The 26,308-nt window shown below is 37.2% G+C and overlaps 1 protein-coding gene and 1 long non-coding RNA gene across 2 annotated transcripts in view; both read left to right on the top strand.

The window, feature by feature from the left end:
- Positions 1-919: 919 nt before the first annotated feature.
- LOC134650074 (uncharacterized) lies at positions 920-5,618 on the top strand. The gene has a single exon (XM_063504900.1). The coding sequence runs from the start codon at positions 1,360-1,362 to the stop codon at positions 2,470-2,472; it is 1,113 nt and encodes a 370-aa protein (XP_063360970.1). The 5' UTR covers positions 920-1,359; the 3' UTR covers positions 2,473-5,618.
- A 6,414-nt stretch (positions 5,619-12,032) lies between these two features.
- The window catches only part of LOC134650362 (uncharacterized), a 265,217-nt gene continuing 250,941 nt past the window's right edge, over positions 12,033-26,308 (top strand). The window contains exon 1 of the long non-coding RNA XR_010097040.1: positions 12,033-12,112. This is a non-coding gene — a long non-coding RNA (uncharacterized LOC134650362). The remainder of the gene's footprint in view (positions 12,113-26,308) is intronic.

Raw genomic sequence — 26,308 nt, 5'->3', positions numbered from 1 at the left:
TGCAGATGTCGTCTCTTTCCTAGGTTAGATTAGTTCTTCGTCCAAGTGAGATGCACCAGTGCATGAGGAAGTACAGGGGTCGTGATATACCGCGGGTGAAAGCGCGCCTGCGGCCCTCGGGTCAGCCGAGCAATACGGATACTGTTATCAACGCTCATCCGACTGTTCCCGACCTCCAAGTTGTTTTTAACAAATACTCGAAAAAGAGATAAATAAGAAAAGAGAATAAGAGGTAAATTATTCTTCCGTTCTCTCGGATGTTTACTCCATGTTATTTTTTACGTAACCATAATTATTTTATGAGCGCGGGCTGTGATTGCCAGGCATGTTAAGATTGTTAAGATAATAATTTCAATGAAAGAGATATACGTAGTAGGTGAGATAAGTTGGAAAAGGGTAGGCCGGTCTAACATTGAATATTGAAACTGATGTCTTAAGGTTAGGTAACTTGAATCTTGATGAGTTCATATGCATGCAACAATACCATAAAGGAAATTGAGAAAGGAAGGAAATAATTATAACCCAAGGTGCATAATCTTAGTGGAGATTAAATTGCATAATTATGTTATTTTGTGGTTCCTTGTATGATATCCAACCTAATGTGCTGGGTTGAGGTCAGTAGCAAATTACTTATAAAATTTACATATTCATTTTACACTAGTAAATTCTTTAAATTAAAATAGGGCTGTGTTATTGTAATGTCTATTTTACTGAGAATTATGAAACTAACGGTCAATTATATATACCTAATATTCGTCGGCGTCTACTTTGTGTTAACTTCAAAGTAATTAATTATCTATTTATAATATCGGAATCTTTTCATCGGTCGAATTCAATAAATCGTCTCTATAACGGCATTGATTGTGGTTGTATCAATACATCTTAGTATGTATTTTTTTTTTTTTTTTTGCGTCGCACCGTTGCTCAGAGTGGACGTGTGTTTGTTGAGTTGTTGTGCATTTTTAAATTTAAATTTATTTACATTTCTCGATGCAGTCTAGAAGTTCTCATTTCTCGGTACCTCCTTGTCTTGCTTGGGAGAAGTTGAACTTGGCCTGTCGGCCATATTGATAAGTGTCGGACCTCCTGCTCTAAAGTGCGAGTGAATCGAGTGACGTAGTCGACTGTGAACGAAGTTTGGTGCCGGAGTGCGGTGTTACCTAATTCAGCTTTTTGTATCTTTGCGCGGATTTGATCTCCCGGCCCCCTGCGTCCGTGTCGGCGACTTTACCGCTGCGCTACGAGAGCTTGAGCGAGCCGGCGCGAAATTACGATACAAGTTCAACGTCGTTATCGGTTTGAGTGACGCGCTGTGATATTGAACCTTAGTGACAAGCAAATAGAAGTCATATTTACAAAATGTCGTCGTGTCAATCCTGTGATCTTCAGATCAATAATAATGACTATTTACAATGTACGGCATGCAGTGGACTTTACCATTTGTCTTGCTTAGACTTAACTTTGGAGCAAGCTTTAAACGTGAGACAAGCGTGGTTATGTTCGTTTTGTTCATCGGTCAACACGCGGCGACGGAGGAATGACAACACCCCCGTTCAGCGTGCTGCTTTTGACGACTCTGTCATGTCGTTGGATGATTCACACGCTGCAGACAGGCCCCCCCTCGTAGTTAGAACAGACAATGGCAATTTGTTAGTGACGCCGCCGAATTCCTATCATGAAAATATTAGAAATATATCTGGAAATAGCAGTTCACTTTTAACATCTGGTCCTGAAGCGTTATTACACGATATTTTGACGAAAGTGTCGGCGTTACAGACTCAATTCTCGGCGATTCAAGCAATACAATCGGATTTGTCCCAAGTTAAGTGTGATATTGCCGAGATGAGGAGCAGTATCGACTCCAAATTGACTGACTTAGCCGGCAGAATGAGCACGATTGAGTCTCGGGTTAGCGCACTGGAAGAGTGCAAAGCAGAATTGGACGACGTAAAAAAGGCAATCGGCGATGTTATAAACGACTCCCGAAGAAATGAACAGTGGGTTAGGCGATCTAACATACAAATCAATGGCGTGCCGGAAACAAAGGGAGAAAACCTGTTCACCATTCTGAAGTCGTTAGCGGACCTAAGTGGATACTCGCTGAATACGAACACCGACGTAGACTTTGTTACGCGTGTTGCTGTGAGGAACGACTCGGACGGCGCCATACCGAAACCCATTATTGTTAAGATGCAAGCGCGCTATAAGAAAGACGACTTCATGGCGTCACTCCGTAAATTAAGAAATTTAAAAGCTTCCGACTTAGGATACAATACCAGCCTTAATCGAATTTACGTGAATGACCATCTCTCGACTTACAATAAATATCTACTCAAAGAGGCGAAACAACGAGCCAAACAGAAAAAATATCAATTTTGTTGGGTTCGCAATTGCACAGTCATGGTTCGGCGCGATGAAAAGTCCCCGGTTTTGTATATTGGGTCGGAAGAGGCTTTAAACAAAATTACATAGGCGTTACAACTTTAGCTTTGCATTTGTGTATCAAAAACCTTTACCTCTATATTTTATTACTTAAATTGTGTATAAGTGATATTAATATTTGCAGAAACAAATTATATCTTGGCTGTATTTCTTGCTATAAATTAGTTCATGGAATATTTATTTTCGATTTATCTTACATTATTTCTTGCATACTATTGCTTATTATTGCTGGAGCTTGGCTTGCTATTGAAATGATTTTTGTTCTAAGATCCAAATACAGAAATATTGAATTAAATATTAATTTTATCGTTAAATAATGGACGGTAATATTAGTATATATTACCAAAATGCACGGGGCTTAAGGTCAAAAACAATTGAATTTCTTCGTAACGTATTAAGATTTAACTACGACTTTGTTTGTATTACGGAAACCTGGCTCCTGCCTGGAATATTTGATTCTGAACTTTTCGATTCTCGATACTCGGTTTACCGTACTGACCGTGATTATGAGCGAGTAGGTATGACGCGGGGAGGAGGTACGCTTATAGCCGTGCATCGTAAGTTCAGAGCTGAAAAACGCGATCTTCACCCATTCGTCGATTTACTTGACGCTGACGTCACCTGGATTGATGTACCTATCGCTCAAGGACCTACTGGTAAGAAAATAAGGTTATTAACTTGTTATTTTCCACAAAGTAAGTTCCAGATAGAGTCCCAATCATCATTTTTTGAATTTTTATCTAATATTTACACTGACTTTCCTAACGATTATTTCGTAGTGTTAGGTGATTTTAACATTCCGGGAGCCTCCTGGATACCTAATGTACCTAGCCAAAAAAAGTTCAAGTTGGAGATTCCAAATTGTGATATTTTAACGACTCAGTTGTCTGCGTTTATGTGTTTTACCGACTGGTATCAATTCAACGACATTCCCAATCAAAATGGTAGACAATTAGATTTAGTTTTGTCAAATATTGACTGTAGTGTATCAAACGTTGAAGCCTTGGTTCCTATAGACTATCATCACCCGGTCTTTTGTGTAAAGACTTGTATAGGGTCGAGTGATAATTACTTAAAACCAGCGCGTCGTATAGTACGGCGTTTCTATGCAGCTGACTACGACATTGTAAACGCTGAATTGGATAAAGTGGACTGGGAACGTTGTCTTCCACAAGATAGCATAGAAAAAGCTGTTGACACTTTCTATGATATTCTAAACCGAATTATAGATGACCTGATCCCCACTAAAATAATAAATTCTAGCCATGACAAATTTCCCGTATGGTACTCCCGACCATTAATAAAAATGATTAGGAATAAAATAAAGACCCATAAAAAATGGAAAATTTATGGACGAATCGCGGATTACATAGCATTTTCAAAATTAAGGGCAAAGATTAAATCCATGGAAAATTCATGCTACAAATTATTCATCTCACGATCTGAAAACAACATTCGTTATAACTCAAAATCTTTTTGGTCATTTTTAAAGTCTAAGATGAGCGTAAACGGGATACCCAACACACTTTTCTTGGACAACAGTGTTGGTAATAGCGGCAAAGAAGTCGCTGATTTATTTAATACCTATTTTCAGTCAGTTTTCGTGAATAGTGTTAACTCTCAAGCACCTTGCCAATCTACTTCAATTGCATTAAATAACACTGTGTTTTCGAATTGCCTAATAAATAATGTTAATATCACTACCTCTCTAGTTGAAAGCTACCTTAAAGGATTGGTGACTTCTAAAGGCTGTGGACCAGATGGAATACATCCCATATTTTTAAAGAACTGTCGGGCGAGGTTAGCTTTTCCCATATGCCTACTATTCAATCTTTCTTTAAGGACTGGGACATTGCCATGTTGTTGGAAGAGATCGATCGTAGTTCCAATCCATAAAAGTGGCAATAAACATGATATAAAAAACTATCGGGGTATCTCTAAGTTGTCGGTTATCCCTAAAATGTTCGAAAAAATTATCTACGACTCATTGTTTTATGCAGTTCGACCGAAATTGGTAAATCAGCAACATGGATTTATCAATAGACGCTCCACTGAGTCCAATTTATGTCAGTTGATTGATTATGCGACGAATGCAATGGATAAGGGCTATCAGGTAGATGTTATTTATACCGACTACTCCAAAGCATTCGATAAAATTTCTCATTCTCTGCTTATTCAAAAATTACAAACTTTTGGAATTCACGGTAATCTTTTGAGATGGCTTACTTCCTACCTGCGCGACAGAACACAAGCAGTTGCTATAAAGGGGTACACTTCTAGCTTTGTTCCCGTATCTTCAGGCGTACCTCAGGGATCCCATTTGGGTCCATTATTATTCAATATTTACATTAATGACGTTGTTGATTGTTTCAAATTTTCTGATTTATTATTATATGCCGACGATACTAAAATATATACTATTATAAAGAATAGAGATGATTGCACGAAACTTCAAGCTGATCTTGATAGACTAACTTTATATTGTTCTGTAAATGAACTGTACTTGAATGTCGAGAAATGCTGTGCTATTACGTTTACAAGAAAACGCAATAAGATAGAGTATAATTATTCTTTAAACAACAAAATTTTAAGGGTTGTGTCTGAAGTGAAGGATCTGGGTATAAATCTCGATAGTGAACTACAATTTATTTCACATATTGACAAAATTTCTACGAAAGCATACAGAATGATGGGATTCATTTTCCGCCAAAGCAAGGATTTTACAAACCCTAAGACTCTGCAACTTCTATTTAACGCATTTGTTAGGTCAAACTTAGAATACGCGACTACAGTCTGGAATCCTCATTTTAATGTTCACATTCATACAATTGAAAAAATTCAAAACAAATTTATTAGAACAATGAAATATAAATTTAAATCTTTTAGCACTAACAATTTAGAGTCTCTTCAAACACGTAGAGAAATTCGAGATCAGATATTTTTGTTCAAAATCTTACATGGCCTTATTGATTCACCTAATCTTTTATCTAAGATTTCGATTCGATGTCCTAATCGGCGAACTCGCTCCACAAACCTTTTTGCAATTGACTTTGGGCGCACTACGTATGCAAGAAATAGTTTCTTAGCTAGAGCGTGTAGAACTTATAATGAAAAATTTGCTGATATAGATATATTTCATTTATCATTACAACAGTTTGTTTCTGCAATAAAAAGTACAGTTAATAATAAAAATAATATCCATTAGTAATTATATTACATCATACTTGCCAACGTTTACATGTTGTTGTTATGTGTGTTTTTTCAACAATTCAAGTTAGGTATTTGAGTTTTGCATGTTGTAAATTCTATTAATGTTAAAATAGGTTTAAGTTTAAATTGTATTAATGTTAGCTTCTGAGCAGCATAACTGTTATTATTCATTAGTGGAAACTGTGTGGCTTGTGAATGTGTTATCTGATTTACTATGTGTGTTGTTTTTGCCTGTTTGTTTCCCAAAGGTTTAAATAAATAAATAAATAAATAAATAAATAAATAAATAAATTATAGGATTATAGCGGCGTCTTAAATATATTGAAATATAATTAAAGCCTATTGAATGCATTTCTCAAGATGCATGCACCTAACATATTTTGCTGCGAGTGTCAGCACTCGGCATCATATACTCATTACTAGTGTTGGGCAATCGAGAATCTCACTGCTTAATATATTACGCGGGCATAACTTATACTGACATGCCTGTTTGTGCAAGAGATGCTAATCACAGACAACTCTTAATGAATGTGATAATAAGCGTGATGTGAGGTATAGATAATAAATATAAACATTTAGAAATAATTTTATATTACATCAAAGTTCACGTTCCAATCTAGAGGTCATGGGGTCGAACCCCAGGTCGTACCTAATTAATTAAGTTTCTTGAAACTTTCGTACAAAATATCATTGGACATTTACGTCTGTTGGAAGAAATCAGGGAAAACCAGACTAATCTCAAAAAACCTATTTTCAAATGGGATAACTGCCGGTTCGAATAACCAAGTGACAGCGCCAAATCTTTGGGTTAGGCTGTCATTGACCCTAGGCTCCCTTAAGATCTTTAAGGATAGCGCTTAGATAGAAGGGATCAACCATTAATTACGTCACACGAATTTCTAGGTTTTTTACATGCCCCTCCCCCCCTCCTTGTCACACTTGGTCACATTTTGCAAACCCCTCCCCCCCCTGGTGGTGTGACGTCACATTTTAGGCAATTTTTTTTTTCAACAAAATCGACAATATTAACTCGGCATTATTTTTTTATAAATAAATAAATAAAATAAAATAAAATAAATTTATTTCAGACAATTAATAGTCCATATTTTTAAATTAAATAAAATTAAAATAAAATTAAATAAAATTTAAATTAAATTAAATAGAATTAAAATTAAATTGAAATTACAATTAAACAATCATAAATAACATTAAATTAAATTAAATTTACAATTTTATTAAAACTAACATAAAATTATAAAAAAATATGTTTGATATACAAATATTAGTAATTTTATAACACAACGAAAGTTACATCCAAAATCTCATTATCAAATTACAGCGAATAAAAAAATATAAATTAATTTTCGGTTACTGATGAAGTTAAAGTGACATCACAATGTTTGTGGCTCCCCCCTCCCCCATGTCACAACATGTCACATTTTATTGACCCCCTCCCGCCCCCTAAACGTGTGACGTAATTAATGGATGACCCCAAAGAGGTAAAGTAACATCTGCGAGTAGCTATCCTCGTAGTTATAAAATAATAGAGCCGTTAACAGCTCTTAAATGGGTCTGCTTTGGGTGGATGGTATGATGAAGTCGCTCTCGCGAAAACTAATGAACTGACTCAACTGACTAACTGCGCAGTCCTCCGGATCCAGATAGCAATTCACTTTGACGACCGTGACAGTCACACTCTGTTACTGAAGCATATCACGAAAGTCATCAATTGTATTTTTTATGAAAACAATATCTAAAATATTACCTGTATGATGGTAATAAAAATAAGGTGTAGGCATCTTATTAGATACAGCGCAAATACAATCGTGCGTGCTCGACCTCCGTGGCAATGGTTAAATATTAAGTTAATGTGGGATTGTTAGAGGCAGTTGATGAGAACATTTAGTGAGGCGGGGCTCGCGGGGCGTCGAGGCGAGTGATGGAATCGCTTCGAGCCTAACTGACTCAGAGTATAGTAGGTATACTAGGTACCCTATTTTATGAGTTAGGACAGTGTATGTTGTGAAGTGGGTATAAGTATATGCAAAATGACCCGCTTTGAGTGGGGGGATGTACATATGTATAGTAAAAGTGAGCTTTTATACAATAAAAATTAAAATGATTATTAAACAGTATAAACCTCTCGCCAATTTTAAAGACAGGCTGTACAGCTATACCATAATACTTAACTTATGAAGGCTCCTATGGATTGTCTTGCCACAGTGCTAATTAGAATATTATTTACGTAATTTCTTCATTGGCACATGCTTTGACACATGTGGAACGGGCTCGAATCAGCATCTGCACGGCGCTCCGTCTCCCGTCCCATCTCCGATCGTGGGCCCCGCAGCGCATCGTCACGCGCGCGACACCCACGACTCGCGACTGTCTCATATTGCCGTCACGATCGGGTCTAGGGACTGCTGCGACGAACTTTTATTTAATGCTATATTATTCTACATACTTAGTTACTGGACAGTAACGGACTCGTATAAAAAGCTTTTGTTAATTATCAAGAAAGTTTAAAAAATAAATAAAAATAATAATTAGGTATCTAATTAGACTAGGTACTTTTCACAAAACAAATCACACAGCAAGTAACTGGAAGATAGCCTCCCGATTTATGTTCACTATTATTACAATATTTGTTTACTTTAGTTACAGATCTACAAGTCTGCTGTAAGATACTTACAGAACTGGCTGCAGGCACCCTAATATACCTACTAGTTTTATTTAAGCACTAAAAATATACGTAGTCAGTTACCTATATTAAACGGTATAAGTGGATTTATTACATGCCGCCAGCAATAGTTACGATGCTAAATTGTACCTAAGAATACCCAGTAGTTCAAACTCAATTGGAATAACATTAATAACATAATCACATCTGATCGCTTCTACGTTTGCCAAAAATTATTGGATGATTCCTAGAGTCGTTAAGGAGCGCCTCGGGGTACAAAAAATGTTATGAAATCAAATAATTTAAATCGTGTTGCAATGGCGGTGCTATCCACGACCTTCGGCAGCCGTGAGAAGCTCGGCGGCCGCGCCGGCGTGCGATCAACATTGTCTCGGTTAAATAATCGACAAGCAGCGGGTTGCGGCAACTACAGCGGCGGACATTTGCGTGTGTCAATACATTATTCGATTGACAAATTGGTTATTGTTCGGTAACCAACGGGGATGTTGGGAGTCGAAACATTACGCGGTTGTTTAAGTTCGTAATTGAAGTAAATCTTTAATTGTCTACCATTTGCAAGAGGGCCGCGACTAGGTACTGCTTAAACGAACTGGAAACATCGAGTTATTCCCACTAATTACCACCAAGTTGTTACCAGTGGTAACTACTGGGAATTATTTCCCATCTTTTACCAATTTTTTTTTAGAGTTATTAAATACAAATAAAAATAGTAAAAATAGTATAATATAAATATAGAGTGATTTTGAATTACCTAATAAAATCACCTGAAAAATAATCTAAATGGATTATTCAATTTATCCTTACTTATATATATTTTAGTTTTTGTACTAATACCGGTTAAACTGTTTCAATAGGTTAGGTCACTTTTAAGGCAGTTTACTAAACCTCTAATCGATTTATAATTATGTATAGGTATATTAAATCACTCTATATTTATACTATACTATTTTTATACTGTTTTTATTAGTATTTAACTCTAACAAAATTTCGGTGGTAACTACTGGGAATTATTTTTCCCAGTAGTTACCAGTGGTAAAAGGTGGGAAAAAAATTCCCAGTAGTTACCACTGGTAACAACTTGGTGGTAACTAGTGGGAATAACCCGAAACATCGCATATATTACTCGGAGTAGGAATATCAGCCGCTAGTTACTTAATTGAAAATATTTTACATTCACAAAAAAATAAGGGTATTTAATATATGTTTTAAGCAAAACTCAACTGACTTGTGCAATAGTTTTTTAACGAACACAAGCGAATATCCGAACTTTAATTTACAATCTTTCGTTAGGTACTCGAAGGAAGAAAAATATGAAAAATTATGACGAAAGCTTCGGTAAAAGGTAAGTTAATTATTTATTTTTCCATAATGTCACCGGTGGTAAGTAGGTACAACTACTTTAGGTACTTTAGAGAACTCTCTGACTAGCTGAATTTGTACGATAGATAGATGTGTTTCTTAAACACACGTTGGATCTAAATAAGGATGGCTGAGGCTATAGAATTGGTCCGGGCGGGGCTGGGCCGGACGCCCGACATTTATTTTACTATGGCAGGTGACGGTGATCACGTAACGCTTTCTATCTATAGAAAACTGAAGTGTCGGACGCCCCGGTCCGGGCCCGGACCGTTGTAGCGTGAGTTATTCTTAATGTCCATTGTGGAAAAACATGGAAAGTCCGCAATAAACAGACGGCACAATGGGCGGTAGTTCTGAAGGTGTCATTCTCGCTATATCACACCTGTAGAACGCCTCATTTGCCAACTTAATGAGCTTACGTCACATTACACGCAATTCCCGTAATATTCTCTAACAGGATTATGCATACTAGAATCGGAATGATTATCTCGACCAATCAAAGCACGTTAATTGTGGGAAAGCTTTAAGAATGGAGCCCGGAAAGAAAGTGAGATCGCTGTCGGCGTCCCGCCACTAGTTAGATGCTTATACAGAAGATTCAGTTTTCCAAACTAGAGCATAAGCTGAATACCTAGGTAACATAGTACTTGAGTAGCAAAAGCGTCGTAATTATGTTTTTACGAAAAGCCTCCTCCGAGCGGAAATAACAAAATTAAATCTGCGGCTGCAATGTGTCATAATTTGCCGTGAGATAGAATTTTACAACATACCTAGTTGCATAAAGTTCAACCGAATCTAAAAAGACCGGTCTCGGCTAAGTACTAGCTTAAATTACCTTTGCTTAAGGTTTTTCACTCTTAGAATGTCAACAGCAAGCCATTTTCCCAGTGAAGGTGAGCGACCTTTTAACCGGCAGCTTTTTAACCATCTCTCTATTATAATAAGGAACACATTGAATTTTAATTGCGATTGTTATCCTGTAACCTCGACCTTAGTTCCGCGATGAACTCACGTAGAGCATAAGGATGTAAATATCCTTTTTGATTGCAATCGGGCTATTACAGGTGTGTTCAGGACGTTCAGGTAACTATTAAAATATTTAAATTACTAAATGTGTTTAGTAGCTTAGACTTGGAACCTAGGTATATCCTATCGATTTCAAGCTAACGTGGTCATTTAAGTTTAGTTAGAAACTAATACATACGCGGCATTGACTTTATAAATATATTTGTTGAATGAGAATTTCCAGAAGATGGGTTTCAATTCAGTTGTCGGATGTCAGAGGGCCTACACCAAAAAGTGCTGCCTCTCTTTTGCAGTGGCAGATGTGGATTTTCGTTTTTCGCGGTTAGCCTCTGGTACCTATTGCTATGCAAGTTCACGAAGAGGGTCACGTCACGAGATTCATTTTCGAAAAATATGCCCGAAGTGATAACGTAAGTTTTCTGTAGGTATCGTAAACCAAGTGTGAATGCGGACGATAGTAGCAGTGAAACCGTGCATAACAAGCGAAACTGAAAGAGGGTAGATCGCTATGGTGCGTGGGCAGGGTAGACTTTCACTCTCTCTCTCTCTCTCTCTCTCTCTCTCTCTCTCTCTCTCTCTCTCTCTCTCTCTCTCTCTCAATATATAAATCATATTAACAGCGTTAACCGATCTCAATAGAGATCAAACCCACCAATTAAATCGGCCGCGTAATCACGCAAGGTCAAGCAAATGCAGTCTGCTCCATGTCTCTCCAGCGCCCTCAGACGTAGAGCCTGGGTGATAAAGTCCACAAAAATTGACGCATATAGCTACGATGGACGGAGTGAGCGATTTGCGCGCACGCCGGACTACTGCACCGATTCCCACGCTTCGCTCACGTTATCAGCGGTTATCGGGTGCATCGCGGTAGGCACCCCTGGGAGAGCTCACCTTTTGAAGCGTCTTGATTTTGAAACTCTATAGTGTTGCGGCTAAATCACGGACTCCTTATTTATTTACATAAACGTTAGTTATGACGGTTCATGAAAAATATGTATACTATGTGAAATAGTGTCACAAAACTACTATTTATATTGAAGTACTTGTTATTCTGACTATAATTAACGCTAAATTAAGGTTAACGTACTAGTGCTCGACATGCTAATACCCAACAGATGACACCCCGCTGTCACCTCTATTGAGAATGACAGTTGTAAGATGTCATGTACTGGGACCGCGTTTACCTTATGTAGTTTTTCGACAGATGTGCGCAAATACCTACTATCACAATCATCAGAACAATGAAACAAGAATCATGTCATTGATGGCAGCGCTTATAAATATAAATGTGGTAAAATTACACATTTTAGGGTTCCGTAGCCAAATGGCAAAAAACGGAACCCTTATAGATTCGTCATGTCTGTCTGTCTGTCCGTCCGTCTGTCCGTCTGTCTGTCCGTCCGTATGTCACAGCCACTTTTTTCTGAAACTATAAGAACTATACTGCTGAAACTTGGTAAGTAGATGTATTCTGTGAACCGCATTAAGATTTTTACACAAAAATAGAAACAAAACAATAAATTTTGAGGGTTCCCCATACTGTGAACTGAAACTCAAACATATTTTTTCATCAAACCCATACGTGTGGGGTATCTATGGATAGGTCTTTAAAAATGATATTGAGGTTTCTAATATCATTTTTTTCTAAACTGAATAGTTTGCGCGAGAGACACTTCCAAAGTGGTAAAATGTGTGTCCCCCCCCCCTGTAACTTCTAAAATAAGAGAATGATAAAACAAAAAAAAATATATGATGTACATTACCATGCAAACTTCCACCGAAAATTGGTTTGAACGAGATCTAGTAAGTAGTTTTTTTTAAATACGTCATAAATCCCCTGAATACGGAACCCTTCATGGGCGAGTCCGACTCGCACTTGGCCGCTTTTTATTTACAAACGTTGCACATTACCATTATTTATCTTAAAATAAATGTTGGTTTGTAAGTTTCAACCGCAAGCATCATGAAGATTGACCGCCATATGAGGTGATTCAGTTTTAACACCATTAGTACCATTACCAAAGTACCTACCTAATGATTAATATCAGTCTTGTGGTTAGCTGTCCTCATATGTATCTATCTAATCTATACTGGATCAACCAAATCTTGTCAGTAGTAAAAGGCGGCAAATTTGAAAAATCGCGGGTTAGCAACACTGTGTTCGAATAATTCCAAAATCGCGTGTCATCTGTGTGTTATCTGTGGAATGTGGATCGTGAATGACAGCCATCATCGTATTGTTTACATTCTGAATCGTTTCTATTTCAAGAGAAAATTCTGCTGTCACCATTAAATATCAAGATTATGGATGACCTCAAGCAAAGCTAAGGTGCCTACAATGTACAATCATACTCGTTGACAGTAAACATTACTAAAATTTGAGGTTATGATAATTCACTCGAACTGACGTATGAAGGGCGGAAAAATAAACACGTTATGGTTCGATGTACATTGCTGCTTTTCTTAGCGCAATTCTGCTCTTTGAGTGTTACATGGTGTTACCCTACTTTAATTTGCAGTACATTGCTACTGACAAGATTTGCTTGACGCACATATTATCTATCTATCTAATACCTTTAAACGAGCAATTCTTGCATCTTATACCTTTAAACGAGCAATTCTTGTATTTATATATTTATATATATATATATATATATTTCGGGGATCTCGGAAACGGCTCTAACGTTTTCGATGAAATTTGTTAGATGGGGGTTTTTGGGGGTGAAAAATCGATCTAGCTAGGTCTTATCTCTGGGAAAACGCGCATTTTTGAGTTTTTATATGTTTTCCGAGCAAAGCTATTAGATATTAGAAATTATAGGATATAGGCATCGCGTAGTGAAGTGACACTCACGTTGCAAAACAGTAAATGAGTTTTTTTCACAAGTGCAGCACATATTCACAGCAACAATGCATGTTCTGGGAAAATCTTAGACGACAATGATTATGTGTGCCTAGTTAAATCTTGATTATAATTTTGAAATCTTTGTGTGTTTATGAGGGATTTTAATCTTTGGATAAAATTATCTAAATATTTAAAATACTTTTGGTGTAGGCTCAACATGGCATGTCACATGTGGTAAGATACAAATGAAACTGACTGTCTTTAAAAGTTTAAATGTGGTAAACCAATGAAATGTGTATGTAGGTATGCATGACTGGCATTCGCAATGCTAAGCGGTCGAACTATTTTGTATATTACCTAACATCTATTTAGTACATATATCGAAATTATAAGTTCAATATAAATGTATTTTTTTCGTATGCAGGAGTAATTGTTTAGAATCATTAGAATCTAGTAACTAAAGTAGGTACGAGTTTAGGCACTTATTGTAATTCACAACAACCCATCAATATTTTAAGAGGTTTCATTGCTTAGAATCACACTGCACTTTCGACACACGCGCAAGATACAAACAGACAGTCGATAAGTTTCGACACTTTGTACTTAATGAAAAAATAACAATAGATCATCAGAGATGCCCCAGCAGGTTGCTTCAGTTTGTCCGCTCGCTGGAGCGTCTCGGCAGAGTGTAAAGACAACAGTAAACTATGTACAATCACACTCCGCGATTGTTGCGCCATTTAGGGTCCTATTAGCTAAATTGGTTGTGCAATACTTTCGCTATACAATTTCCAATTTAGCAAGAACCCTAAATTCTCTCTTTAGGAATTCTCGTTTTAAGTTCAAATAAACCACGTCTCGTCCCTTACACCTTACTAATCCAGGGGACGTAGCAAAGGTGAAATCGAAATGTAAATCATGTATGAAAATTATCAAATTATTTTGTAGCACCTGTCATTCTACTTACTTTTCGATTGGTGGTTTACTATAAACGACTGTCACCTTGAAAACGTCTTCAGGTTAGTCTAAGCTGAGTAGAAAGACTGCGTTCGTGTGCACTCTAGTTTGAAGATGGACTACTTTATATAAATATGTACTCAGCCGCCTCAGTACTTCGAACCATGAACCGTGAAGAGCATTTGGTTCACGGCCACACACATTGTCTTCTGTGTGTTATTCGATTCAGCACGGGTCAACTTTAAGAAGCAAATTACGCAGTTTTGTTCCGGTCAAGGAATACAATGTGTGGCCAACAACATAAACAAAATGAGATTTCAAGGTTTCATGCCTTTTGTTATAATTTGTTTTAGTAACAAGATCAAGTTTAGAGACAAGTTTTAGATCAATCCTTTTTTATTAACTGGTACACCTTTTGTTTTTACGGAGTGGGAATGCATTTACGCACGGTACACCTGGTAACAACTATTGATGTTGTCTACAGGAATAACATTTTAAACATTTTTATTGTTGTGTAGGTAGGTATAAGTATTTGTATGTCCCATTTCCGTCGTTAGATAGATACCTACATTATTTTATACTCCGAGTTTAAATAACTACTTAACTTCTGCCATACAGCCCATACACGACATGCGTTTAACGAATCAATGGCCACGAAGATCTCAATAAGTTCGGAATCTCATGTTTGCCATTAGAATGGGAGCCGAAGTGGGTCATCTCGTCATCTCTCGTCACGCACTGCACCGCACATCTATTCATCAGACATTATGCACTCGAACTTTTATAACTTGACTCGGGGATTTCTAATATCTATTCCTATAGGAAGTCCGATTTAAGCTGGTTTACTTAAGGCGATAAGCTTAGTGGAGGTATCTGACTAACAGCCCCGAGCTGTATGAGTATATAATAAACAATGCCACCGGGCTCTAAAGTTATTCTAAACAGTTAACCGGCTTCTAATCATTGGCATTTTGACAGGTTGATTAGTAGCATCGTCCTTACGTGTAAAATAGGTACGAGTAAATATAGCTTTAATCGCTTGTGCCTGTATCGTGGCCTAGCCGATCTTTAACTAAAAAGCCTAAAGACAGTGGAAATATAAAAGTCTAGTATACTTACTCATTTATTTAACAATGCCTAAGTACCTATATTCCAATAGGATTATAGGTACGAGTAGGTAATAAGAAGGGGGGCGTTTATCAAACTTGCAATAACATTAGCCAGAGATGTAAAAATATTTCTTATTCAATGTCTACTTAATGAAATGTAAAGGTCAAGTAGATAATCTTTCGTTACTTAATATTTACTCAGTCGTATGAAACCGATACTCGTATCTCGTACCTACAGGTGAATCAAGTCATGTTACGAAAAATTCAATTATAATAAATCACTGCGTTAGGTATAGGTAAAGTGTTTTCAATGTTTAGACAGCTTAATTACGGGTGGGTGGAGTAGTTGATATAATTATCGCGAAAGTGTATTCTCACTTCTCACATTAGTTAATATAGGTTAGACCAATAAATTACTGATTGATTACCTAGGTACTTATTACAATTTACGAGAAATTAAACGTGTCTTTAACATATGAAATATTAACAATTGTATACTAAATTAACTATTTAATTTGTAATGCCTTAAATTATTAAATAATTTGCAAATCTTAAAAATTTAAAAAACTAAATTAAACTTTATAGAATTAGTAAATTTTCCTCTCCAAATTTTCATTTCGAGGCAACAAATAGCAGCTGTGGGCCATGATTGCAGTGAAACCCAAGTCGTTTTTGCCGCTGCACAAAGAGCATTGTTAATTAATGAATGGCTAGATAATCAAATTAAATGCCTTTCGGTGTCATAACCTGGGTTTACAATAGCGTTTGGTTTTACCACTATACAATACACATGCTACTTAATTCTGCGGGCTCAGAAACCAAAGTCTACCTTACCTACCTTATTCTATTGGAACAAAATGTGCACGGCTTCGTATTTACACCACATTTACATTTAAACCAAGTATCCTGCCTATTTTAACTGTTATATACCTTTGTATATAAATGGATAATATAATGAAAAAATATTAATAATCTGAGATTGGTGAAACCTAATAATATAGTTAGGATGTTATCATGAGATGAAGTTTCAAATTTTGAATAGTTACTTAGTTATAGTGGTTTAAATGATAATAAAGAAATACTAACAGCATCCATGAAAGGATCGATAGGTACAAACTAATTGCGACAACCCCAGAAAAAAATTGAGTATCCAAAGTTATTTAGGCCTCGTTAGCCAACCATTAGTTAGTTAGCTAGCCTAGCTCAGGGTTCGACAAAACACGGTTCTCAAGCCAATTGCGGCTCTTCGAGTCATCCAAAAAGTGTACATTTGTACAAGACCAACATTTGTGGCTATTTGAGCTTCCTAGAGCGGCTGGCTTTTCCTAAAAGTTTACCCCTAGCCTAGCTTTTAAAATTGATAACGATTATAATACTTTAGCTTGGTATCTAGGAAAACAAGTTCTGTCACATCATTAGCTCAATACCAGAGTTACGCCATTCACTGGAAGAGTGGAGGCGTTTCTATATGATGCAAACCACGTAAACCTGAATATACATACAGGTAGGTCTGAGCAATAAAACAACACTCAATAAGTACTCACCGAACATCGAGTATTTTGCTTAACAATGGCATAACTGAATACGGATGGCCAAGTCAATGAATCAAAGAATTCGACAGCCAGCCTTAGAGAATATATTGTATCAAATCGAAAGGCTTGGCACTATGATACTTTTTTTCTAGGCAACAAGTAGCAATTTATTAAAAACCTTTTAATTTTTCAGGACCTTTATGCTCAGGTAGATATTTAATGCCAGTTATACTGAGGTTTTTGTATTCTATTTTAAATTAGTGAACGGCAAAACCTTATATTTATAACCCCATTTCTGACATGTAAAATGATATTGCTTTTATCAATAAATGTTCTGATTCTGATTCTGATTCTGCCCTCAATGATTACCTACTTCCATTGCACAAAAAACATACAAAGACGTTTATTCTCTATAGATCAGATATAGCCTCCACTTACAATAACTCATCTCTTAACCTCGTTCGTGGCGTGCTTTGTTTTCGGACAAATTAGTTTGAGTGATTGCAGCTAAATGGTTAATAGTAATAATTTGAGCGCATCCTTCGGACACGGATCTGTTTAAACTAATGTAGTTCGGACCTTGCTTCAACGGACCTCCTATAAAGCTAGCTACGCACTATCCAGCGCATATATTATATATTTTGGGATTTAGATTCTTTATTCTACTTATATCTTATAAGTCTTATAACCTAGTGGCTCTCTGAACTGTAGAAATTTCACATTACCTAATATTTTTTAGCATAAATAGCCAGTCTAAATAAGAAAACTGCCAGGATAGCTAGTGGTGAATCGAAAAGTAGATAGCAAACTATCGCATCGGAAATTCGGAAAGGGAGAGATACGACTAATCAAAGATGTCTGCTCTGCTAGATATCCCAGAGCCGGCCTTGGACTCGGCGGATACAGCGATCCGTTGTGTGCAGTGCAGCGCAGGCGATGATTGTATGGTTTGTCTAATTATTATTAGTATATATCATAGATAAATAATGTATAGCCAGCCTGAAAATTTTATCAAAATAACTCGACTTACAGGCGTATTCTGATTTTAATAACAGGTTATGAATTAGATCTTGATTAGATATGGATCTGGTCTAATTCATAGCGTTATTAAAATCAGAATACGCCTGTTGTTATAAGGTAAAAGTTTTTTAGAAAATTGTATTGGCAAATAAGTAGTTTGGACACTATTTGGTCAAACCAATTTGTCAGTAAATAAGAACCAAAATAACTATACTCATCCTTTTCTTTTGGGTGCTAAAGTAAGACAAAGATAGTATGATTATCTCTGTCTATGTTTGAAATGAGACAGTCCTTTAACAAACTTTATTTACAAAGTATACCTACTGTAATACTGAAAGTCAATCCTCTGCTGGATATTCCGTAGCCCGCTTCGAGCAGCGCCTGATGGAATGACGCGTTGTACGCGAGTGATGATTAATGGTTTTTATAATTACGAGCAGTAATTATTTATCCAGTGTGGGAACACGTTCACTGCACTGTCTGAAATGAAGCTGAAAATGCTTCTGTGTTGGTTTAGGCCAAGGCAGCTAGTAATTAAATCAACCATACAGTTCACGCAGGACGTTTGTGGAGTCGCTGCAGGGCGCCCCGCTTGCCCAGACGCCCCGCCCTCGCATTAGGGCCACCCCACATCTAGCGTCTTTCGAGCGTCGGCGTCTACAACTCTATGGCCGCTGCTCGACGCAACGTCGACGCAACGTCGACGCAACTGCGCAGCGACGTCATTTTCCATAGCGCTGACCAGACGCCGACGCTCGAAAGACGCTAGATGTGGGGTGGCCCTTAGGTGCACGGGGTGGAACACCCTTCCGCTTTCTCTGTGTAAAATCCTCAGTATTACGAGCGCTAACTGTGCATAATACAACCAGATGCAAAAGTGCATAGCCACTTCGTGCACAATTGCATGTGCATGCAATTTTGCAATGAGACGTTTTTAGCATAGTATTTACTTTCAGCACTACACTATGTTCACAGTAAAATTCATAATATTTGAATTTAAATCTTAGATTCCTGCAATACCTAGCTAATATAATCTAATAGATCCTAATTCCTCTTTTTTAATATGTACATTTATATACAACTAGCTGAGGTACCCGGCTTCGCTCAGAGAGTAGACATGTGATTGTGTGGTAGTTGTAAAAATCAAATGGCGCCCAATATTCCAGAGTTCACAACATTCGAGAGTGTTCTGGAATATTCTATAATGGGTCCATAATGGGATGTTCTCGAACATTCGACAACACTCCAGAATGTTCTAAAATGTTGTGGAATGCTCTCGAATACTCTCGTATGCTCTGGACTGTTCTAGAAATGTCTAGAGGGCGAAATTATCCACCCTTATATCTTCAAAAGCACCGCCCTTCAGGTAAAAACGGGAACCTTCTTCATGGAAATACAAAAAAGGATATAAATTCCAGAATATTCTGGGATATTCTCGAACATTCGAACCTCACGACGGATCTTGCTTTATATACCCCTACCAATAGGTAGCTCCACTCGGACCCTATAAAAAAAGGCTTCGAATGGTCCTGAATATTCCAGAATATTCGAAAGGGTTCTGCGGGCTCAGCACGGTTCCATTTTTATCGACTATCACTATGCCCGTCACTTTCGCACTTACATACTTGTTAGAACGTGACAGGCATGGTGATAAACGATAAAAATGCGACCGTGCTACTAGGGCTGGAATGTTCCACAATGATGTAGGATGTACTCGAACATTAGAAAACATTCCAGAATATTCTGAAATGCTGTGGAATGCTCTCGAATATTCTGGACTGTTTTAGAAATGTCTAGCCTTCGAGACCCGAGACACCACACCATTGCACCAGGTACACATTTTTGAAGGTATATATTTCACGATCTATTCTGAACTTTCGTCTATAAAGTTAAGGTTCAATATTCAATAACAATATGACTGCTACTGGGTCTGGGTCTGCGCGAAACTTTCAGCCCTTATATCTTCAAATGCACGCTTCAGGTAAAAACGGGAAACTTCTTCATGGACGGGAGATAGAGGGCTACCACACCATATAACTTCCTCGATCGTATCGGGGCTCATTTCAGAGTTTTAGCGGCACGCACATTGTACACTTTCTTTTATAATATATATTGATAATACCATTAATACCTTTGTTATCAGCACTATTGCTACTGCTACTGATGACTAGCAACAATGCCGTAATTATTGTAATAATAGCATCAGTTCATTTTGTTATAACACCTTAACTTATAACAAAAGGTGAATCACAAACATAAAAACTTCCTTTTTAAATTGGAATGCCAAAACAATGGATGAGCTTGGGAAATGTTCGCGGATCGGAATGCGCAGCTCATCCCGAAAGGTCACCGCGAGGTCGCGGGGATTACAGCAGAATATGAATTAAACACATACAATAGCACGCTAAGAGCAGAGATGTAACGTAATGTAGTTTATTATGACATTATAATAGGCAAAAATTCCATTTCACGTAAGTGATTATGCTAATATGTTTGATGTGCAATGTGCCTGTATGTTTATTGATGTACGACTTGCAGTTGTTAACGAGGAGGTATTTTGTTATCAGTTAATACAATGTGAACCTAGAAGGGACTAAAAAATTTAACCAAAAAAGTTCCTGAAAAAAAGTTTAGGGATAAGAGACTGATGTCGAGTAGGTATACTATTACGAGTAGACACTCGTAGTTACGTTGGTTATACATACTTAGAGGTATTTTTGGAAACCTATATAAGTGTCGTGATTTGCTGAGCCCTCTAGATAAACCATAGTGCAGTATTTTTGAAATGGGAGAATGTAGTTCGAGGTAACTCTAAATTGCTCTATATCCATGTATATAGCTACCATGCTTGGATATCAGAGTGATGTATCAATGATAGCCATATCAACTTCAATTAAGGTGATATTTGTCAACATCAGAATGACAATCAAGAGGATTAACTGGTGCTTTATTTACTTGTCTTTAAGGATTTATAATAAACGTTCTCACAATTATAATATTCATTAATAATTATAATATTAATTAATAAGTATAATATTGTAAAGGAATAATCCTGGATTTCTTGTATGCTCTTACATTCATGAAATAAATTAAATTAAATGTCACGATGTTTATTGTACCCTAATGTAACCGCCATCATTTTCTTTTACATTTTTAATAATGATGGCAGACTTGCGACTTCAAAAGTGTCACATACGCATTGCGACGCTTTATTAGAGCTATATAATCAAAACCTAATCAAAACTCATTGCGTTGACGGACAATGAATCGTCACATACCATCGTCATCATATTTTAATCGAATCTACAGTTTTTAAAGGAATTCGCAAACGACCATTATTCAAACAATTATAATAGGTAAACAATTTTTTTTACTCAATCATATAATATACTTAATGCATAATTTCGGAAGTGATTGAGTAACCGGAAAACAAGTCATTCAGAACTAACGTTGGTATTTAAGTGCATGTATCGTGCACGACGAGTAATTAAATCTAAAATAATTCAAACTATGTCGTAAAAAAACAACAACAGTGTAGAATTCCATAGCCGTCCTCTAAACGAAAAGGTATGAAATCAAAATTGACTTGAAGTAAATGCTTAAACTTATACTTTTCTCTTTAATTTCTCATTTGATTTATGTTACTTAACTGCAATTAAGATGCTGTGCAGTTACCACTAAGAACCTAAGTATCTTTTTATGGTCGACCGACCACTAAATTTCAGGTGCTTATCTTCATAGCGCACATGACTGGTATCGGGCGCGCGTCCATCGCGGCGAGGGCACGACCCGCGCGATGACCCGCGATGGTGCCCTGACAAGTGAAGCAACAGACGCATTCAGCTATCGTACCTTTAAATCAAAAGTGCGGTAACTAGAAAACTACCGCGGTTCCAATTACAACCTTAATGCGACACAAATGCGTCTAGAATAGGAATTATTTTTGCAATATGATGCTGTTTGGTTTTTAAAGAGCAGCGAGCAACGCAACAGCCGGGTTTACATCAAGCAAGTTGACGTACGAGCATGTAAACGGACAAGTTTGATGAACATTGAGAAGGTGGAGCAAGGCCGTGTTAATAAATGTAGAGTATCTACCTAATATACGTAAGTATTTATTATGAATACAATTCTATTAGATTTTTCATTCCTAACTCATGAAGGGGCGATGTACGTTTAAATATGACATTTACAGGGACAGTGGGCGAGCACTCGGACGTATACATTATAGAAAAGTCAAATAAGTCAAACGCGGCATCCCGCGCTCGTTGCGCCACTAATCACCCTCGTTGGCGCCGTAATTGCCCCCAGTTATCGCACTCACCAAATTCCATGCAACTAGTTTGGATTTATCTCACTCGTGAGTTTGTTTTGCAATTTTAGCAAATTGACCGTTTTTTACTCAACTATCACGGTTCAGATGGTGTTAAGTAACGAGTCAAGGGTTAGGTAATGAATATGAGTTTATAATTTAGTTGTTTAGTTTACGATTTGTGGTGAAGGGTATATACTTTAATAAATGGTGCAATATTCTTTCGTATATAAATAGTGTGTTCATACTGTCATATGTACTGAACAACATGTAATACCTACCCCCGAAATTGCGAAACAAGTTTGGCTGTCCCATTGCTGAAAATAAATAAGTACATCTAATCAGACGTAAGGTAAAAAAAAAGTTAGCGATCCTTTATATTTTGGATAATTTATACATAACCTATTTAATCTTTTTTCTTCTTTGTATCATGATTAGGTTGGTACTATTAATACATTAGTACATTACACACAACACGAACAGAGTGACAGCAGTACTGTTTTTCGTGATCTAAAGAATTGTGGTGCAAGTGATCATGCAACAATATTGCTTGTGATCTCACTGTACGTGACTTTACGTCTCTGCCAATAATCATTGAGTGCAGAGAATCAATCATTAGTCATCAAATCAGACGACCCCGCTGATGTATTCGTTGCATAAGGAGAAACAAAAAGATGATTTATTGAAACTATTTTTGTTCTTCCGCCACTAGACTACGCATTACTACCTGCGCGAAAAGCGGATAGGAATATTCCGATAATTATTTTAGTTTTATTTATTGTTCATTGATAATTACCTAACACTATTGAGGAGCTCACAGTATATGAAAAACTAATTTTAAGAATGTATAACTTAAAAAAAAAACATATAAAGACTAAAATGATGTGCATACGAGCATTTATTTTACATGTCTATCTGACTACGCAACAAATACCATGTCTCGTAAATGGTAAATTTGTATGTAAATTGCTGTACCCTAAAATGCCCTCTAAGGCGCGCCGCGCGAGCCATAGACTTCAACGCGTGCGCATACCGAGATCTTCGCAATATTATGAGTACCTTATTTGATATGTTCTGTGGTACCTATTATGACGTAGGTATGTGTCCTACCTAAGTAATGGTAGTGTACAAAAAATACCTACTTACATAACGAAAGCAGTGTTTTTATTGGCATTTATTAAAGGTAATATGTTAAATATCGCTTTGATTATAATAAACAATACCTACCTATAAGTTTAGTTTTATCAACATCATATATTTACATAATTATGAGGGGTTCTTGTCGGTACAGTTTAGTTAAGGAGAATTATACTTACTTGATTGTAGAACACGTTGACAACTATTATTAGTAAGTAAAGTAAATAATTTAATCGTCATTTAAAGTATTTGTATATGCTTGCGGGCTCAGCACGGTTCCATTTTTATCGACTATCACTATGCCCGTCACTTTCGCACTTACATACTTCTTAGAACGTGATAGGCATGGTGATAAACGATAAAAATGCGACCGTGCTACTAGTTCTTTGTTGTATAACTAAGGATTTTGTGATATCTCTCATTCGTTATCTTAATAAAGCAATCTTCTTTCAGATGAAGAAACCAAAAAGGAAACAAAACGAATGCTCTGTAAATAAGATAGTTCACACGTAATTACACGTGAGGTGTTACTTCATTTAACAAATGAGCGTTATTTGTAATATTCGCCGATTGGTGAGCCCGAGTGGCCCGACCCGAACTGTCGGCGAAATGAAAGTGACAGCTGATTCATACCGTGTACCCAGTATCTTCTTAGTAGTTTGTGCGTATACCGAAGGCATCGTTACAGGCCAACCAGAATAAGTCTGACCCCTGATTACACATATGTAATTAACTTGGCCACTAAGTTTACTTAGCCAGAAGGTATTGAGGTATTGATGACGGGTATATTGGGCGCATTTATATGTCCAATAGCCTCCAATAGGGTATCGATTTAAAATTGGCATTTATGTGCGAATAAAGTATATACTGCAGTGTATTAAAAAAATATCTGAACACCTGATTGTCTCTGTGTATACTGTGTTGCTGAAGTGTAAAAAAAAACTTGGCAGTAGCTTTTGCCAGGTTTTGGTTAGCTAATTGGATAATAACTCTATAATTTGTCATTTCTATGAAATACTATTAATTTGAAATAACGTAGAGTTTATAATATGTAAATAGGTAAGTAACGAGTTTTTTAACAATATTTGGGTGATGTGTCCAAAAAATCAATTTTTTTAAATCTATTTTTAAACACATGTTGAGTTAATTAACACAATTTATACGCAAGTTTATATAACATGTTAACAAACCTGATAATGTAGTGGGAACTCGAGAGAACTAGTCAGATGCGCTTCTTCGTTGCGCCACGCCATTACTTGCTTAAGGCAAAGTAGGTTCATATAGGTATATGTAGGACTAAACTAGGCTTGGATTTTTTTTGTAAATTTTACAAATAGAGTCTGTGCGGAAAGGGAAGAGTCGTGGAATGTATGGGGCCCACAATACATTCCACGACTCTTCTCTTTCCGAACAGACTATACATAGGTACATCTTAGCTTTTTCTGTCACTTTAAGGTTTACGACTTATTATAAACATTCACAAATCACTATTGGTGCCTTTAGTTGAAGAGTTCTCTCGATTATCTGATGACAGTGGTAGCAACTACGAAGTATTAAGTATGCCTCACGCTAGACCGAGCCGGGGCCGGGCCGAGGGGTCCGACACGTCATTTTTTAGGGTTCCGTACCCAAAGGGTAAAAACGGGACCCTATTACTAAGACTCCGCTGTCGGTCCGTCCGTCCGTCCGTCCATCCGTCCGTCTGTCCGTCCGTCCGTCCGTCCGTCCGTCCGTCCGTCCGTCCGTCCGTCTGTCACCAGGCTGTATCTCACGAACCGTGATAGCTAGACAGTTGAAATTTTCACAGATGATGTATTTCTGTTGCCGCTATAACAACAAATACTGAAAAGCGGCCAAGTGCGAGTCGAACTCGCCCATGAAGGGTTTGTTTTTTTTCTATTTTTGTGTAAAAATCTTAATGCGGTTCACAGAATACATCTACTTACCAAGTTTCAACAGTATAGTTCTTATAGTTTCGGAGAAAAGTGGCTGTGACATACCGACGGACAGACAGACGGAGAGACAGACCGACAGACAGACAGACAGACAGACAGACATGACGAATCTATAAGGGTTCCGTTTTTTGCCATTTGGCTACGGAACCCTAAAAACAGAATAAAATAAAGATTTAAGTGGGGCTCCCATACAACAAACGTGATTTTTGACCGAAGTTAAGCAACGTCGGGCGGGGTCAGTATTACTTGGATGGGTGACCGTTTTTTTTGCTTGTTTTGCTCTGTTTTCTATTGATGGTGCGGAACCCTCCGTGCGCGAGTCCGACTCGCACTTGGCCGGTTTTTTTTTTATGACGGCTGATCGGTGATCACGTGGTGCTTTCCATAGAAAACGAAGCGCCGCACGCCCGGTCTAGCGTGAGTCATCCTTTAGCCCCCGCTTAAAAACTAGACTAGAGTACCGGTGCAAAGTGGATACGTAGATGCCCGCTGGATTTCATCAGGCCGTCCACGTAACTATATAGGCCTACGAAGAGTAAAATTCCTGACTTTAATGACAGCCTACTTTGCTATTTCATGTAATTTACTCTGTACTTACATATTTATTTAGACGCAAAACCTACAACCAATGCATGTAACAACACTCGATGTATCGACATAAATTATAAGTGAAGGCTAACATTTTAAAATAATATTTATGTTT

This window comes from Cydia amplana, chromosome 8 (genome assembly GCF_948474715.1).
Source record: "Cydia amplana chromosome 8, ilCydAmpl1.1, whole genome shotgun sequence".
Lineage (NCBI taxonomy): Eukaryota > Metazoa > Arthropoda > Insecta > Lepidoptera > Tortricidae > Cydia > Cydia amplana.
This window is presented reverse-complemented; position numbering and strand designations above follow the sequence as displayed.